The sequence below is a fragment of the Oncorhynchus tshawytscha genome, linkage group LG05 (genome assembly GCF_018296145.1).
Source record: "Oncorhynchus tshawytscha isolate Ot180627B linkage group LG05, Otsh_v2.0, whole genome shotgun sequence".
Lineage (NCBI taxonomy): Eukaryota > Metazoa > Chordata > Actinopteri > Salmoniformes > Salmonidae > Oncorhynchus > Oncorhynchus tshawytscha.
Genome location: NC_056433.1, coordinates 12604892 through 12623075, shown reverse-complemented (window position 1 = coordinate 12623075; position 18184 = coordinate 12604892). Strand labels below are relative to the sequence as shown.

Sequence of the window (18184 nt, the reverse complement as noted above, 5' to 3'; positions counted from 1 at the left end):
GTAGCCACTCCCTCACCAGTCATGGTTGAAATACTGTTTGTTCTGTAGTTTGTTCCCATGACAAGCCATGTTGTTTTTTCAATCATTGCATTACTCCTGGATGAAAAATAGACATGCTGAAAAGTTGTAAATATTTTTTTCCATTGCTCCTTGCTTTTTGACGACCACACTAAATAAAGAGTTTCTTATGAACGGAAAAGTTACACAAACTTATGAAAAATAAAGTTGCACACTATACATAGTCACATACTTATGTCCCAATTATTTCATTAGTGTAGAACAGCCCATATCCTCCAAATCGTTCACACTTAAACTAGCTACCTACTGACGTGATGTTACCCTTTGCTGCTCTGAAGCCTGAAAACCCCAAGGGTGTTGTAGAAAATGTGAAATGTATTCCTCCCCGAGGGGTTCCCTAGTGACTAGTCAACCAGAGTACATTTATCTCAATGTCGTTCTACACAGGAGAGAATTTGTTCTTAACAAGGCAAGACATCACAGCCACTAAAACGTGCCGTGTTAAGGTGTACAGCAGCATACATCAGCCCTTCATTTGAGTAGTGCTCTATGTTACAGTAATATGTACTTTGCATCCCTTGGAGATCCATAAACAGGTTAGGATTACAGTCAGATCAGAAATGAAAAATAATATTTTAAATAGGAGGGTAGTTTTGATAGCATTGCATGTACAAGTATTTGATAATGCTCAATGATGTGTTTCAGCCAGAGTTTGTGTCCTGTGATTTCATAATATCGGTTGGTTTTAAAGTTCAGCAAGGGATCTTATATTATTCATATAGACTTTCCACTTTGCTAATTTTGGAAGTTATATTTGGGCTATGTCTAAAGATCTCTCAACACTGAAAGAAAGTCAGTCTTATCAATATTAATAATGTCTATGGTTCGCATCACTCATTTGCATCACTAATGGAATGCTTGTTGTTAAAATACTGAGGATCTCAAAACATACACATAGCAGGTGGAAAAATATAAATCAAACATATATATATATGTATAAATGTTATTTATTTTGTACTCTCATATTGCATCTTGTATGGTACAGACAGATAGGGAAATAGGACTCAACAGTATTTCATTTTTATGTTGGTAAGTGTACCAATTGTCATTTACACAAAAATTATCAAATAATAGCTGCATGTTTACCTAAAGGCTTTAAAGACGTGCTGAAATACTTGTTTGAGGTACGTTCCCAGCCCTGTACCTCAGAATAGCATAATGTTAAACACATTGTAGTGTTAGACTCAGGGTTCAGTCTGTGAGGTTATCTCACTGGTGGAAGGGAAAGGGAAGCTCGATCTCAAGCCTTCCACCGCTAACTTTGATGAAAGCCTGGGCTTCCTCAGAAGCCTGCTGCAGAAGACCAGTCATGGTGAGGTTTTGCTGGTTAACCACAGACAGAACCATGTCAGCGATGTGTTCCATTGCTAAGTTCACCTGCTCCATGTTCAACACAGTATTGACTTGGTCCAGGACGGTCTTGATCACGCCGACAAGGTTATTGTACAGAGCATTGATGTAGATAGCGACGGCATCCAGGTAGTCAGACTTCAGAGTGTCGACAAACTCCTGGGCCTTCTCAACAATGACCTTCAGGGTCTCGCCAAGCTTCTCCAGGACCATGTCAAGGCTCTCCAGATGCTTCACCAGACCCACAAGCTGGGCAAGAGCATGCTTCATGTTATCTATAATCTGGGCTCCAGTTATCACATCACCAATTGGCATAGTGACCTGGATGTCACTGATCATATCGACCAGAGCATTGAAGGAGGCCTCTGCGCTGTCTATGAGCATCTGGATGGCCTGCTCAACCATAGTGGCAATGCCGGTGGTCAGCTGCTTGAGGACCTCAGGCAGGGTGGTAATTTCCTCAGAGCCAGGGAGCTTGAACTCTGTCTCCCTAAGGAACTTAATGGCAGCATCCAGGAACACCTGGATGGTTTTCTGGAACTGGAAAACAGTGTTCCTGAAGAGGATTGACAGCTGGCTCAGCTCAGCTGTGTGGCTGTTGGCAGCAGTGTAGGCTTCCTCAATGAGGTTGATGATGGAGCTTTTCAGCCCCTCCACGTGCCCGAAGATCTCATACTTGTTAGAGAAGCTGTTCAGGGTAGATGTGATGGCAGGGAGTCTCTCCTTCAGACCCAGGAGCATGTCGTGGGGAGCTTTCATGTTGTAGGCAACCTGTAGTTTTATCTTATCGGCATCCTTAGCAGTAGCTCTGATGACCAAGATGTCAACATCATCCTCAGGGGCAGACTGTTAGATATAGGAGAAACACAACCCATTTCAATTGACCTGTACAATAGGGTGACATTTATTTGACTTGTGTATAGGGACACAAGTATTGAGTATTTTAAGATGAATGAAATGAAAAGAAACTCACAGCATAACGGCTGTAGAGTCTAGCGCTCAGCTGAGATGGGATCCTGCCCTGGAGCTGAAGACCCAAGAACCCAGTGGATGGAGTAGAGATGGAAGCACTGACTCCATCTCTGCGGGCAGCATAACGGAAGTTCACATCAGTGAAGGTTGGGCTGGTGATGTCCACATTCAGGGTGTGACGGGAGACACTAAGAAGTGGATGAAAAACAGTGTGATCAGTTACTGTCTATTCATTCATAGTTTAATTAAGCAATAAGGCCCGAGGCGGGTGTGGTATATGGTCAATATATCACAAACCCCCAAGGTGCCTTATTGCTATAATAAACTGGTTACCAACGCAATTAGAGTAGTAAAAATAAATGTTTTGTCATACCATGGTATATGGTCTGATATACCACAACTTTCAGCCAATCAGCATTCCGGGCTCGAACCATCCAGTTTATAACTTCATGTAATACATGTGTGTAGTAGAAGGTCAAAAGTAGACTTTATTTGCTCATGCAATAGTTCTAGATTGATGTGAATTGAAGGTACATTGAGTATTTACCTTCCCTCCTCTTGACGCTTCTTCCTGAAATGCACAAATGACAAATCAAACCATACTAATACATATTCAGGTATCTTCAAATTGCTAAAGGTTTGTAATGGTTTGATTAACATTGTGCTAACAAGCCTAAATAATTTGTTTCAATATGTATTATGTATTGAAATCAGCCTGTTTAAAAGTATTACTTTACCTCATAGCCTGGGTAATCACATTCTGAATGTCCATGGTCAGATCTGCATGGTTAAGGACAGCCTTGCCATTCACGCTCAGGGCTTCGTTCTCAAAGCTTGCAGTGAAGGAAGCTGTTGAGGCAGTTTCAATTTCCTCAAATACAATTATTTTGCATCAAATAATGACATTAGAGGACATTTTTATAATTTTACCATCCACGTCGTAATCCAGGAAGTTGATGACAGAGGTAGCAGATGACTTCAGTTCAGCCTTGAAGACAGGGGCATCACCCTTCAACTCAGCTGCCAGATTTGTTGTATACACAGGGGTGGCTATCTTGGCGGTGGTAGAGATCTTCTGCTTGGTACATGTCAGCTCGACAGCAGTCTTCTCAAAGAGGGAAATGTCACCCATGTTGCTTGGCTGAGACATGTCAATCTCAACATCAGCAGTCAGTGATGTCAATGGTGCAAAATCAATGGTAGCCTGGGCTACATGCTTTCCCTTGGTGTTGAAGGTAATCACATTGGCTTCGTTGTTGCTGGCGAATTTCAGCACTGCATACACACGGCTCACGGATGCCTCAACAGCCAGATTCTCATCCACATCCATTTCCAGGATAGTTGTCTCACCGTTGCTGAGTTTGGCATTGGCAATGATCTTTGAGGTGGAGCGTAGGCCATCAGCATTCAGGTAGATGTTAGCTTCATTGTGCAGAGCTCCCAAAACAGCATTGTATTCCAGGATTGTGCCATCAATGTTGCCCTTGATGGATGACTCCACAGATATGTACTCAAGGGTTCCCTCTAGCTTCAGGCTGTGGTCAGCCTCTGCCTTGCCAATTGCTTTGATAAGGGGCAGGTTGAAATCACCTTTCAGCTTCAATGTAGAGGCAGCATTTGGCTTGGTCTTGGTGTCTGCAACAAGTTTCTGATTGGCTTCTAGGTTGAAGATGGGCAGGGCAATCTTTGCAATGGTAGCCACAGACACCGCAGCTTCCAGGTTGTCGGTGCTTAGGCTGAAAGTGCTGTCATGGTTTCCCTCAATGTGGGCATTCTCCAAGGACAGGGCAGTGGCCAGCTTAAGTCCTCTTTTGGTGGTCAAACTGGTGGTGCCATCAAGCTTGGTCTTAAGAGCCTCAAAAACGGAGGCTGTGGTAGCTCTGAGACGGAACACAAGGTCGTCTTCAGTGTAAAGTCCAGCATTGGCATTCAGATTGAAGATGGGTGACTTCAGGGAGAGTTCGGTGATCAGGTTGCCCAAAGAGTGAAAATGACTCTTCTGGTACAGGATCTTGGAATCAACATCAAGAGACTGCTCAGTGGTGGTCAAGATGTTCTTCAAGCCAGTATGCTCATACAGGTTCAGATCGCTGATGGCTGGAATGTGCAAGTTAATGAAGGGCAGATCAATCTCAGGGATGCTGATGGGGTTTGTCAGGAATTCAAGATTAGCCTCACCATTCATGGTAGCAAAGATACCAGCCTCCTTTTTGTTGTTGTCAATAGTGAAGTTGTAGGAGGATTTGTACTGGTTGAAACGGGCAAGAGCCACAGTGTTGATCTGTTGAGCTTCAGGCTTGATTGTGGCAGAGTAGTCATTCTGGAGATCAATCTTGGCCATCAGTGCCTCGTTGATGCTGAGCTTGGTGTTTCCCTTGTTTTGGAAGTCAAAGACAACTTCAATAGGATGAATCTTAACAGTGAGTGAGTTTGACAGGATTCCACTGAGATCTCCAACAAGCTCTGTGTCATGGTTTGCCTTCAGTTCAACCTTCATATCTCCCAAATTGGCATTTCCAGATGCCACCAGAAGGCTGTTCTTGATGGCTGGGCCTTCTGCCTCAGAGCGGGCCTCAAATGTGATGTGACTGAGAATGACTGCATCAGCGTTCATGGTCTGCTTCATCTTCAGAAGGGCAGTGTCGGTGTCAGCGGAGATTGTCAGCTTAGTAGTGCTGGGACTGATGGCGAAGTGAAGGTCACACTTGTGTGTGCCCTTGTGAGAGTTGGACTTGATAGCACCATCATTTCCAATGGTCAGAGTGATTGTTGTGTCCTCCAGGCGGGCAACAGCCTTTTGGGTCACAGAGGCTCCATTGGTGAAGCCAAGGATTGGGATATTGATCTGGTGGTTGTAGGTAGTGTCCACAGATGCAGACATACCACCCAATGTGGCAAAGAAGGCATTATTGACCATGTCAGCCATGTAGTGTGCAGTGGTTGCCTTGACTGTGGTCTTAGCTGAGGCCTGGGCTGCAAGGCGGTAGAGGGTCACTGATGCCTGGTGTTCGACTGCAAGTGCAGTGTGGGTAAACTTAAGGGTCTCTGCAACTATTACACGGTTAAACTTGGGGATGGCAACGCGAGCAGTGGAGTCCAGGTTGTAGCTGAATATCTCAAAAATGGGAGATATGGCCTGGGAGGTTAGGAAAGCAGTGAGCTGAGGAGTCTCCTCACTGTCAGTAGAGTTCTGGAGCTCAGCAGAGGTCCTAATGCTGTAGATGGGGGTGCTGACTTTGATCTCACCATAGAGCTTGCCAAAGCAAGGGACACTGATCTCACTGGGAATGGCAGGGAGCTTGATCTTAGGGATCTGGAGAGTTGGAATCTCTAGGAGCTTCTCTGCGGCCACCTTAGGTAGGACAGGGAAGGAGAACTCTGGGAATGTAATCTCTGGGAGGGTAATGTCAGGTAGGGTTGGCAGGTAGCTCATGGTCAGGTCTCCGAAGAAAACATCCAAATTAAGATTCTGGATCTCAAAGTTGACAATAAAATCTATGAGCTCTGTGACCTTTTCCTTGATATCGTCAAAGGAAACGGTGGTGGCTGGCACTGTGTGGAAACCCAGGATAGTGAACTCAGGGATATCCAGCTGTGTTGGAATTTCAATCTCCTGAAGCTTCTCCAGGTTGACCTTCATGGAGGGTATGACCAGATCAGTGAGAGGGATGGTGAATGAAGGGAAGTCCAGCTCAGCTGTCTTCAGTCCAGTAACAACTCCCTCAATTATCTGCTTGACCTCGCTGACAATTTGTTGTTCACCAGCAAACTTCTGGATCACCTCAATCACATTGCCGTACACCTCATTTATGACAGTGATGACCTTGGTGTAGTGTTCGCTCACCTGCTGCAGGTATGAGATGATATCATTTCTAAGGTCCATATCGGTGATTCTCTGCTTTAGCCTCTCAGAAATTGCCTTAAGGTCATTAAGGATGGCATGGTCGACCATGTCCTTCACTGTTTTGATCATGTCTGCAACCTTGATTTTCCTCAGATGTTCAATGTAGTTAAGTGCAGATGACACAACAAAGTTGACAAACTCTCTTGAAACCTGAAGTTTCTGTGGGATCTCAAGTGCCCTGATTAGCTCGTTTACATGAGCAGTGTATTCAGCAATCATCTGGTTGGTTTCATCCACATAGGCATTGTAATCAAATGACCTCAGCTGCTGGACAACAGAGTCAAGATATTCATTCAGCTGTTCAATCACTTGTTTGATCTCAGTAGCTTTCAAGTAGTTGATGGTTTCTTCCAGCATCTGCATTACCTTCCCTGGGATATCGATGGCCTTCAGGTTGTTAGCAAGGACCTGAATTGTTTCAACAATTTTGAACTGCTTAATTAGACCCGCAACCTTCTCCAGGACTGCTTCAACCTTCTTGTCAACCTCATACTTGACAATCAGACCTCTCAGCTTGGCGTGGAAAACATTCAATTTGCCAATGATGTCCAATTCCTGGATCACTGCCTTGACAGACTCAATTATCTTGCTGATCACTTCAGTGGGAAGGTGTTCCATCAGCTGCTCAACATGAGCTTCCAAGTTGATGGAGGAAATGTAGTTTCTCAGATCCTCAACAGTTTTGGTTCTGTCAAAGGTCTCAATGAACTGCTTTAATTCACTCACTGTGTTTTCAATTTTAGCCTTGATTTCAAACTGGGCATCAATGTCGTAAAGGAGTGAAATGCTGCTGTCCTTCAGTTTCTGCATGTCAATCTGCTTGATCAGCTCTTCGATAGCATCAATGACAGCTACGATCATAGTAGTGATTTTATACTCCTCATTGATGGCATTCAGCTCCTGGCTGAGCCTCTCAATTACAGTTTCAGACAGGGTGCCACTCGCAATCATCTCCTTGGTGGCAGCAACAATGCCCTGGATACTGGATGCCAGGCCCATCAGCAGTTTTTCAACTGCAGTCTTGAGGTTCAGAAGGAAGACCTCTAGGTATTCCAGAGTGATGGGGTACCCCTCGGTGAGGGCAATCAGGTTCTGTTTGAGCTGGACAGCCTTGCCTTCCAGATTCAGTTTGGCAACAAAGTCACTGACATGATGGGGCAGAGCCTCAAGCTTAGCCTTGACCTCATCACTATTGATGTAATTCTGAATAGCCTCTGCCATGTTAACAATAGTGATCTTGATGTTTTCCAGGATTGCAGGCAAACTTTTAAGGAAGGGCAGGTTAATCAAGTGACTGTCAGTGTTCTTATCATACTTCAGGAACCCAGAGATTGTGAATTCCTGGTCTTCACTGGCAGCTGTGTTCAGGAGGCCGGTGAGGAGGGTTGCAGACAGCTCCAGTCCAAGCCTTTCAGCATTGTTGTAGGCACTCACTTCCTGATTGAGGGCATGGCTGTTCAACTTCGACTTCATCCTAAGTATGGCCCTTTGCTCCTGGGGAGTCAGAAGTGTGTCTATCTTGTTGTCAATTGTGGTTTCCAGGGGGAAGCCATTGTCCAGCTGATGGGTGACAGAAGCTCTGCATTCATGAGAGCTGGCAAAAGCCAGGGGCTGTGCTTTAAGAAGGAATTTTCCATAGAGCTGAGCGCTCTGCTTGCCATACAGGGTCAGGTCACCATCAGCATTAAAGATGGCGTCAAGATTGAAGTCGAAGGGAATAATACTGGCACGGATGGTGTTGTCGAAGCGGAAAGGCTGGGAGTTGAAGCGGGCATCATTTTGGATCCTTGCAGCAAGGCCAACAATTTCAAGCTCAGTGTTGTGGCTCATGTGAGCACCGAGGAGCTTTCCAGTAGTGCTGCACTTAGCATTAGCTGTCAAGTCTGCATAGTTGATCTCATAGGTGTGTTTGAGCTCTTCCTCACCATAGGCCCCCTTCAGGCTTCCAGTAAAGTCAATTTTGTAGACCACTGCCTTTAGCTGAGCCTCGTTGACTAGGTTGGCTCCCAGCAGTTTCAGGTCATTGTTCACATTTACAGAGGCAGTGTAGTCCTGCAGGTCAATGGTGATGTCATGTGCATAGGAAGTGCTCTCGCTGACGATGGCCTCAGCCTTTGAGGTGAAGGCAAGGGTGGAGAGAGTGATGGTCAATGAGTTGGCATTCTCAACCTTCATGTCATTCAATGCACTCTTGGTCTCAATGGACAGAGTAGCCTTGGAGGCATCAATTCCACCATTGAAGGTGTTCTCCATGGCGAATGGGCCCTGCAGGGTGGTTGTTCCGCTTGTGGCCAGGCCATCCTTGTTCATTGTCAGGGTAGCTTTGTGTGCAGCTTTGTTCTCAAGCAGCTTTACAGTGGCATCACTGTTCACAGCCAGGCCATTGACATCCAGGGAGGCAGTGACAAGAGAGTATATGCGATTCTCAGAGTGGTCAGCGTTGGTCTCCATCTTGATTGTGACTGCTCCAGAGCCAACAGAACCCTCAGCCTGGTTGTGGATCTTCATGCCAAGGGCAAGGGCATTGGTGTCACATTTCAGGGACAGCTGGTTATCCTTGAAGGCAAGTTCAGCAGCATGGGTCAGGATGTCTTCAAATGCATTCATGTTAGACACAACAGACAGCTCACCATTGGCAAACGATGCAGCAATGGTGTTCTGGGCCATAAGAATGGTTGAATCAATTTTCAGGGAAGAATCAATCTTTGCCTCTGGTCTGAATGGGAAGATGGTAAAAGACTGGGTGGTGATTGTGGTGCCATAGACAGGTCCTGCTTTGACTGTTCCCTCCAAGTTGCTATCACCAGAGATCTTCAGTGTTGGAGCCAGTATTGGCGCTTCAGTATTGAAGCCAACTTGGCCGGTGTGCTCTAGGTTTACACTCAGACCCATGGGGCTTGTTGCTTCGATTTTGCTGCTGGATTTCACATTGATCTTGTTGTCTGTAACAGTGCCAACTTCCCTTATGCTAATGCTGGCATCAATGAGCTTGTGGCTCACGGAGGTCTTCACATGGGCCTTGATGGAATCAGCAGGAGTGGTGGCAAGCAATCCAGATCCTATTTACAACACAGAAGGAACAATGATTGATTATTGCACAACTAAACATGTTCCAGATGGTGTAATTCTCTATTATTTACAAAGGCATTAGAACATTTCTGGAGGTGGAGCATTACCTTCAATCTTGATGCATAGGAGTTCCATTGAGCAGCTGCCTGTCACATCAAACTTGGCAGAATAGCTTGGTGTCTCAGCGGCATCTTTGCCAGCAGACACTGAGCCCTCCAAGTTGTAGAAGTTGCTCTTCACTTTTGTGGACAGCTGAGCTTTTCCAAAGAGGGGCACAAACACATCAAGGGTCTCCGGGATGAAAAGCTCAGGGATCGGGATCTCCATGGATGCAATGTCCAGGCCAAGCAGGGGCAGAGCCAGGTGTGGTGTGGTCAGTGCAGCTGGGAAGTTCAGCTCCTCAGATGATTTTCCACCAAGAGGCAGGGGAATTGTGATGAAGATACGCTCATTGTTGAAATGGTAAGCAGCTGTGGCCTCACTGTTTAAGAAAATTATATTTAATCATGAATTAATCATGGAACCCCCCCCTCAAAAAATCAGTTAATGTATTGACTGAAATTATTTTCATGCTAGTTGATTGATGTAACTTACGCATTCAGGAAAAGTTTCTCAGGCAGAGTAATCTCTGGCATCCCAGGGACTCTCAGGTTCTGCATGTATGGAATATCAGCAGCATATTTCTCCAGGTAGTTGTTGGTTGCCTGTAATAGAATACAGTACCAGTCAAAGGTTTGGACACACCTACTCATTCCAGGGTTTTTCTTTATCTTTACTATTTTCTACATTGCAGAATAGAGGTGAAGACATCAACACTATGAAATAACACATATGGAATCATGTAGGTACTAAAAAAGTGTTAAACAAATCACAATTTATTTTACATTTGAGATTATTCAAAGTAGCAACCCTTTGCCTTGACAGCTTGGCATTCTCTCAAGCAGCTTCATGAGGTTGTCACCTGGAATGCATTTCAATTGACATGTGTGCCTTAAAAGTTAATTTGTGGAATTTTGTTCCTTAATGAGTTTAAGCCAATCAGTTGTGTTGTGACAAGGTAGGGGTGGTATACAGAAGATAGCCATATTTGGTAAAAGACCATGTCCATATTGTGGCAAGAACAGCTCAAATAAGCAAAGAGAAACAGTCCATCATTACTTTAGGACATGAAGGTCAGTCAATCCGGAACATTTCAAGAACTTTTTAAATTTCTTCAAGAGCAGTCGCAAAAACCATCAAGTACTATGAGGAAACTGGGCCTCATGAGGACCACCACAGGAAAGGAAGACCCAGAGTTACCTCTGCTGCAGAGGAGAAGTTCATTAGAGTTACCAGCCTCAGAAATTGCAACCCAAATAAATGCTTCACAGAGTTCAAGTAACAGACACATCTCAACATCAACTGTTCAGAGGCAACTAAGTGAATCAGGCCTTCATGGTCAAATTGCTGCAAAGAAACAACTACTAAAGGACACCAATAAGAAGAGACTTGTTTGGGCCAAGAAACATGAGAAATGGATTTTAGACCGGTGGAAATCTGTCATTTGGTCTGATGAGTCGCAGAGCATGTGTGGTTCCCACCGTGAAGCATGGAGGAGGAGGTGTGGGGGTGCTTTACTGGTGACACTGTCAGTGATTTATTTACAATTCAAGGCACACAACCAACATGGCTACCACAGCATTCTGCAGCTATTTGACAAAGAAGGAGAGTAATGGAGTGCTGCATCAGATGACCTGGCCTCCACAATCACAGGGCTTAAACCCAATTGAGATGGTTTGGGATGAGTTGGACCGCAGAGTGAAGGAAAAGCAGCCAACAAGTGCTCAGCATTTGTGGGAACTGCTGGTTGAGAAAATGCCATGAGTGTGCAAAGCTGTCATCAAGGCTAAGGGTGGCTACTTTGAAGAATCTGAAATGTAAAATAGATGTTGATTTGTTTAACACTTTTTCTGTGTTAAACAAACTATTTCATAGTTTTGATGTCTTCATTATTATTCTACAATGTAGAAAATTTTAAAAAAATATAGAAAAACCCTTAACTGAGTAGGTGTGTCAACTTTTGACTGGTACTGTACATATTGTAATATATTAAGTTCAGAGAGGACATAATAGTGATCATAAGATTAAAGTGTTTTTTTGTTGTTTTACCTCTACAGACTTGGTGAGGATGTGACGGACCTTCATGTCAGTCTGGCCCACCTGCTGATCAAGAACATCACTGACCATCTTCTGGAATGCCTCAGCATGAGGGAGGATGTTCTGGATCTCAGAGTTCATGTCAGACTTGACCTCAGCCACAATCTTCTTATCATCTACAAAGTAAGATAAATTTATTGTAAATTAAATTGAATGTTAATGACTTTCCAATGGATATTTGACATTTAAAGCCTGGCAAAGCTCTCAGGAACATACAGTTAAAGTTGATCATGAAGCAAAACAATTTATCATTGTACAAATGCTGGGCGATATTGAATGCCTGCATACCATATTTTAGGGTGATCTTTTGCACTGAGGTGGTCTCTGGGAGCTTGATGTCACACTCAAGCTCAAGTTCCAGTTCCTCACCACGCTTCACGTTGGCTGTAACTGTGGCGTCAGCCTTGATTGAAGGGACAAGCAGCTGCACCTGCAGCATAGCATCCTTCATGGCCTCAATTCTGCAAAGAAAACCATTAGTCAGTTGGAATTTGGAAGAAAGGAAAAACAGAAGAAACCAAAACAGGGAAGTACTTTGTGGGGTAGCATTGTCAGCTTACTTAGTGCGCCCAACCAGCGACAGCTGAGGGATGTTCTTGTTGATGAGGTCAATGGAGATGGAGTGTATTCCTTTGCCCTTGGTGTTGCCATCAACAACGCCCAGTCTGATTCCGGCCTCCAAGTCAAAGTCAGGGATCTGGATGTCGGTGGTGAGGACATTCTTCCTCCTGTTGTACTTCACAGTGGCTGTGGCCTCAGTGGGGTCAGCACCTGTGTCCAGGATAAACTGAATAAGTTAGTCACCAAGGAAAAGGTTGTACGTTAGAAATGGAAGGACTGTTTTACTCTAAAAGAGGGATTTTGTAACTTAGCTATACCTTCTGCCTTCAGGACCACCTTTACAGTGTCAACTTTCTGACGACCTTCTTCTCCCTCCCTGAGGAGTTCGTAGCCGATGGTGGCCGTGTATTCAGTGACATCCCCAGTGGGGTGGAGCTCCACAGCAAGCCTAAATAATTTTTTCATTTCCAAAAGTTATGGCTAAGATCAATTTCTACCTGAAAATAGGAAAACATAAATGGAGCATGTTAAAATGTATTTGCATAGAACTAGTACTTACTTGCTATCTCCGGTAAAGGGGAAGTAGGGTGCAGTGTCATGGGAGCTAGCATCAGAGTACTGAAGGGTGGTGCAGTACTTCATACCAGCTAAGAATGGAGTGCACTCAGACACATCAATTCTGTCCTCTACCAGAGACGGGATGGGTTTCACTCCAGCAGAGGTCACTTCGAACAGCTTGTTGCTATAATAGGGGTCGTGGAAAGGAAATGTTTAGGCTCTGATAGATATTGGTCATCAGGTATTATCTGAATGATACTCTGACACTTACGTGATGCTGATGAGCTTGGCAGGACCCTGAGGAGCAGGGATGGTCAGCTTGACCTGTTTGTCAGCCATGACGAGCTTAGCGCTGAGCCCACTCTTGTGGTATAGGCTGGTGTGCATCTCCAGGCCAGAGAGAAGGTACTCAGGAATGTGGGAACCAACCCGGGCCACAAACTCAATTCCAGCGGAGGGCATGAATGAGACCTCGCTCTGTGGGAAAGGAATCAGTCCAAGTATATTGTATAGATATGAAAAAAGACTGACCGACGTCACATGTATTAGGGTTACTACAAATAGAAAACAGATCAGTGAAAATAAATATAAAAGTTTACCATGTCAGGTGTAATGTGCAGTCCTCCCTTGATGCCAGGGGTGAAGGTACCAGACAGGGCAATCTTCAGTGGCACACCAGTGGCAGTTGGCAGGAAGAATTCGTTATCCATGAAGATGTAATGGGCGAAGACTTCATTGTCAGCGTTGGTCATCAGTCCCTTCATCAGCTGTGGAACATGTAGATTTCAGATTTTGGATAGTAAATTGAGTTGACATTTTTTATCATTGATATGTCATTCTTGCCAGATGAGTTAACATGAATGTATATCTGATGTGATAGTGTTGCTTTTTTCCATATTTTTTCCATACATCAGTGGGGAACATTTTGAGTACGTTGTCAATCATCAGACCAGCAGAGTAGACCATCTTCTCTAGCTCATTGGTCTTCAGGTATCCAAGTTCATTTCCCAGCAGTCTCAGGTAAATCATAGCCTCAGGGGACTCCTGAGCCTTCAGATCCCTGACCAGTCTGTTGAGGTTGCGGCCGATTTCTCTCACGATGTTCTGGGAAGCCTACAGAATATTTTTTTCAAGGAAAGAGACAGTTAGCTCATGCTACAATTAAATAACTAGGATTAAAATCACACTAATTAAAACGTTTTGTAAGGAAAGAGGAAGAACATAGTATGGTTTTAAATACCTGTCTCTTCATTCTGTCTTTCTTCAGAGTGGGCATCATCCTCTTCATGACCTCATTGACCTGCAGGGGCATCTTGTCAGAAACGAAGTAGACGATCTTTAGAACCGTGTCAGGGAAGAATCCGTTCTCTCCGAACAAAGCCTCAACAGTTGGCTCAAGTCCTTTGCCTTCCATGCCAACCTTACAAGTGAAGACAATGTTCACCATGAGACCGATAGAAAAATAATTGTATATTCTGCAAAAAAACATAATCTCTATAAAAGGCTTAGGGAAACAAATTAAATAGTATTTTTTACCTCCATCATGTCCACATTGTAGCCGAAGGCCTTCAGGGTCATCTCCAGCATGACTTCCTTGGGCAGATAGCTGGTGCCCTCAAAGAGCATATTTCCTTGCACAGATCCAATCATGTAGTTGCGGGAGAACTTGGTGGGATCCATGACAGTTCCAACCTCATTGCCCTGCAGGGCATCAAGAATTTTCTGTCTCAGCCTGTAATGGATGGAATAATTTATTACATGGTCAGACCTATGATGAGGAGGGAACAACCGAACAGAATATTTCGGTTAGCTGAGGCAGTAAATACTGCAGATGATATCTCTCTTACTCCTGTGTCTCGGCTGCAGTGGATTCCAGTATGTTAGTCAGGTGGGAGATGACAAAGCTCTTGGCCTGCTGGTCTTCGTCGATGGGCAGAGCGGCGGCCAGCTGAGCTAGTTCAGCAGGCTGGGGGTCCTTCATCAGCACCAGGTAGGCAGCAACGCGCTTCTGCAGGGGGCTAGCACCACTCAAAAGAACCTGCATGAGCACCTCTCTGCCCTGTAAACAGGATAATGTGTATAACAGTACTGCAGTGAACGAAGAGTTGATGGTTTCCATATATATATTTTTAAAGCTAATAGGAAAATAGTCAGTTACCTCCTCAGGGACAGGGGTCTGTCTGAATGCCTGAATGGCAGCCTGTTGGACTTCCAGGGAAGTGGCGGGCTCGTTTACACACCGGATCACAGCAGACTTCAGGGCAGGACTGGCGGCTCCCATGGCTGCAGCCATGTTACCAATAACCTGGGGAGCAGAAAGAAGGAAACATGAATTATTCTGATTCAAATTGTTGATTGAGTAAATCTGAAAAAGCTAAGAGGAGCGATGGAACATTCACCCTCAGGACCAGGAAGTTCTGCTCCTTGTCACCGGTGCAGCCACCCAGCTGGGCAACAGCAAACTCAGCAACAGCCCCGATCTCAGGGGTCACTTTGCCCTCGGCCTTGTAGAACCTGATGAGGAACACATTGTCAGAATTTCATTGTCTGCATCTGCTCAGTTCCATTTAGAAAATATGTTGCTTTAAAATGTCTGTTTACCTCTTGACAACATTGCTCAGGGCATACAGGATAGGCTTGCTCTGCTTGTACCGTGCCATAGCCAGCATGTCATTGACCAGGAGGGCAGAGGGGTTGGGGACCAGTCCCATAGCGAACACGATGGCATCAACCTCAAAGGCAGAGTTGTCAAAGGTCCTGAGGATCTGCATGATGGCACTGCTGCACTCTGGGGTACCGCACTGGGCCAGAACCTGGTAGGTCAGGGGTCTGGATACCTTCAGTGCCTCGGGGATAGCAGGGCTCAGGGTCTCAGCCTTCATTCCACGGACCATGCTCACAAGCTGCTGGAAGAGGTGGGCTCTCTTCTCACCGTTGGACAGAGTGGCCAGTTCCCTCAGGACAGCCAGAGGAGCATCCTTGTCCTGAACAACGCTCTTGTCCTCAGCAGCCTCCATTGGCAGACCCTTAAGGTTGGCCACATCTGCAGGAAGATAAAGTCAGTTTTGACACTGAGCGGGTGAAATCCTTTTTCAATCATCTTCATAATTAGAATGCAATGTAAGGGATACTTACTGTGGTCAAAAACTCTCTCATTGTATGTGGAAACCTCCAGCAGAGTCAGGAACTGCTTGCCAACGTTGGTAACTCCATACTCTCCCCTGTGGAAAGCCAAAGAGATGATAAAGACTTATGCAACATCTCTTAACATCGCAGGTGCGTATTTCATAAAACATTATAGGCATAATGTTTTACACACTTGTGAGAGAAAGGCACCAGGATGTGGTTCTCAGTGCAGGCACCAGAGATCATGTGCTTCTTGTCATTGTCAAACTTGTAGTTGCAGGTCTGGGAGCTTCTGATCAGCTGAGCAAGAGGATAGTGCTGTAGGAGGAGACATTATTATTGTTTAGGTTTTCTTGGATTGGAGTTAAAAAGTGAATTAGGAGTAATATTAGTTGTCATTTCAGCTACTGGAGCAGAGAAAGATAAGTACTTTGAAGGGTTTTTGGAAAGGAGTTAAAAAGTGAATTAGGAGTAATAAATGATTTAAGGTGTATTTCAGAATCTAACCAGCATCTTTTACTGTCTTGCAGTCTTACCATGCCAGAGATGAGGGCCAGGGGGCTGGTGTGGTCCCTCTGGGGGATGAAGTGGTCGCATTTGGACAAGTCCCTGTTGAGAGTGATGTCAGTAGCGATGTCCTCCATGGCATTGACTATGTAGTTGGTCTTGCACATGCCGTGGATGGTGGGCTGAGGGGAAATTCAATGATCCTTGACTGTTACGTTTGAATAAATATAAATACTGATTTATGTTTTCCGAAAAACTGAATGTGAGAAATTGCTCTCTGCAGAGCCATGAATATAATTTTCTTTGCTAGTCTTACACCTTGTAGTGCATCACGTCGGCGTGCCAACAGTACTGCATACTCTTTCATTTATTATTGCTTTATTACACAATAATTACATTTTTCTTTCTTGGATTCACTAAAACAAGCACCAATATGTACCATTGTTTACCAGGTAGTTTCTGTTTATTTTTCCTTTATTTAACTAGGCAAGTCAGTTAAGAACAAATTCTTATTTTCAATGATGTCCTAGGAACAGTGAGTTAACTGCCTTGTTCAGGGGCAGAATGGTAGATTTTTACCTTGTCAGCTCGGGGATTTGATCTTGCAACCTTTTGGTTACTAGTCCAATGCTCTAACGACTAGGCTACTCTAAAGTACCCATTAGAGTAATAAAGTACTCAATATGAAATTACTTGCTCATATCACTGAAACTACACTGTAGGACAACGTGTATAGTTATGATTAGGGTGTTTTCTGACACAATCAACATACCATTTTCTTGTTGTTCTCCTCTTCCAGCAGGGGCACGGCAAGAGCAGAGACGATACCTCTCTTAATGTTCAAGATGGTCATGGACTCATCCTCCTCAGGGTACAGTTTCACATCATACACTCCCTCAACCACAACCTTCAGAGGATGTCTGAGCAGGGAGAGAGAAGTGAAAGGTTGGTTACCAGTTGTTAACGCCAAATTACAATGTGCTTAATAGAAGAGAGGACAAGGAATTTTTAACATATATTGGGGACAAGGGTTGGGTTAGGGCATTTGTGACAGCCTTGGGGTCTTACTTCTCCATGGAAGCAGTAAAGGCATCAGATCCGGGGGCAGGTCCGAACACAGGGTTGCCCTCTGCGTCCATATCAACAACCTCACTCAAGCTACAGCCTGTGGTGCGCAGGATGTAGCTGCAAGACTGAGGAACTTCAATCTCGACCTGTAGGGGGAGACAAAGAGGTTAGACGGCTTGCTTGCTGGGATGTTGCGTGAGGACAATATTAATGGACTGAAGTGAAGGCTTAATGCTCTGAGGTATGATGTCTACCTTGCAAGAGCACTTGGGTCCATTCATGAGATTGGAAGCTCCTTTAATTGCATTCAGGGACTCTGCTTCGTACTGGTATTCATATTTGTGAAGGCTCTTGTACCTTCTTGCCACTAGGGAGAGATTAGAAATTGTACTTTTAATTTGTTTGAGTAAAGACCCGTCATGTTGCCATAACAGTGAGCAAACTGCAGCACATTGGTAGGATAAGCAATGATTTGTTGGTACGTACGCAAGCATGTTGGATGTTCTTCGGCACCATCGTCTTGGGAGTCTGTGAGTGGGTAACGCAATTTTGGTCAAAGCAGGATTATACAGAAGTTTTATAATTAATTACAACATGACTGAAATCGTTTAAGTATGTAAAAAGCAGCTTTAATTTCTTTGAATGGTGTGGGCGCAGTTATGTATCTGTTCAACTGCCTGTCCCCTCTTCTCACTGTACTATCAAATCATGTGGGTGTGAGGGGGAACTGCCCCCACTCGTATAAAAACGTATATTGTTCACATCCCAGAAAGTGATATCAGAATCAGAATTAAG

The 18184-nt window shown here is 44.6% G+C and overlaps 1 protein-coding gene across 1 annotated transcript; it reads right to left on the bottom strand.

Moving 5' to 3' along the window:
- Positions 1-1058: 1058 nt before the first annotated feature.
- Positions 1059-17905, bottom strand: LOC112249832 (apolipoprotein B-100-like). Its single transcript, XM_024419555.2, has 27 exons — positions 17876-17905; positions 17390-17535; positions 17094-17241; positions 16351-16503; positions 16008-16132; positions 15824-15909; positions 15290-15731; positions 15088-15202; positions 14847-14993; positions 14536-14747; positions 14225-14420; positions 13929-14108; positions 13598-13801; positions 13288-13455; positions 12960-13165; positions 12690-12872; positions 12448-12578; positions 12130-12340; positions 11858-12030; positions 11522-11685; positions 9968-10077; positions 9481-9854; positions 3331-9363; positions 3138-3249; positions 2948-2971; positions 2402-2588; positions 1059-2274 (listed from the first exon to the last, which is right to left on the bottom strand). The coding sequence occupies exons 1-27, from the start codon at positions 17903-17905 to the stop codon at positions 1288-1290; spliced, it is 11247 nt and encodes a 3748-aa protein (XP_024275323.2). The 3' UTR covers positions 1059-1287.
- Positions 17906-18184: the final 279 nt, after the last annotated feature.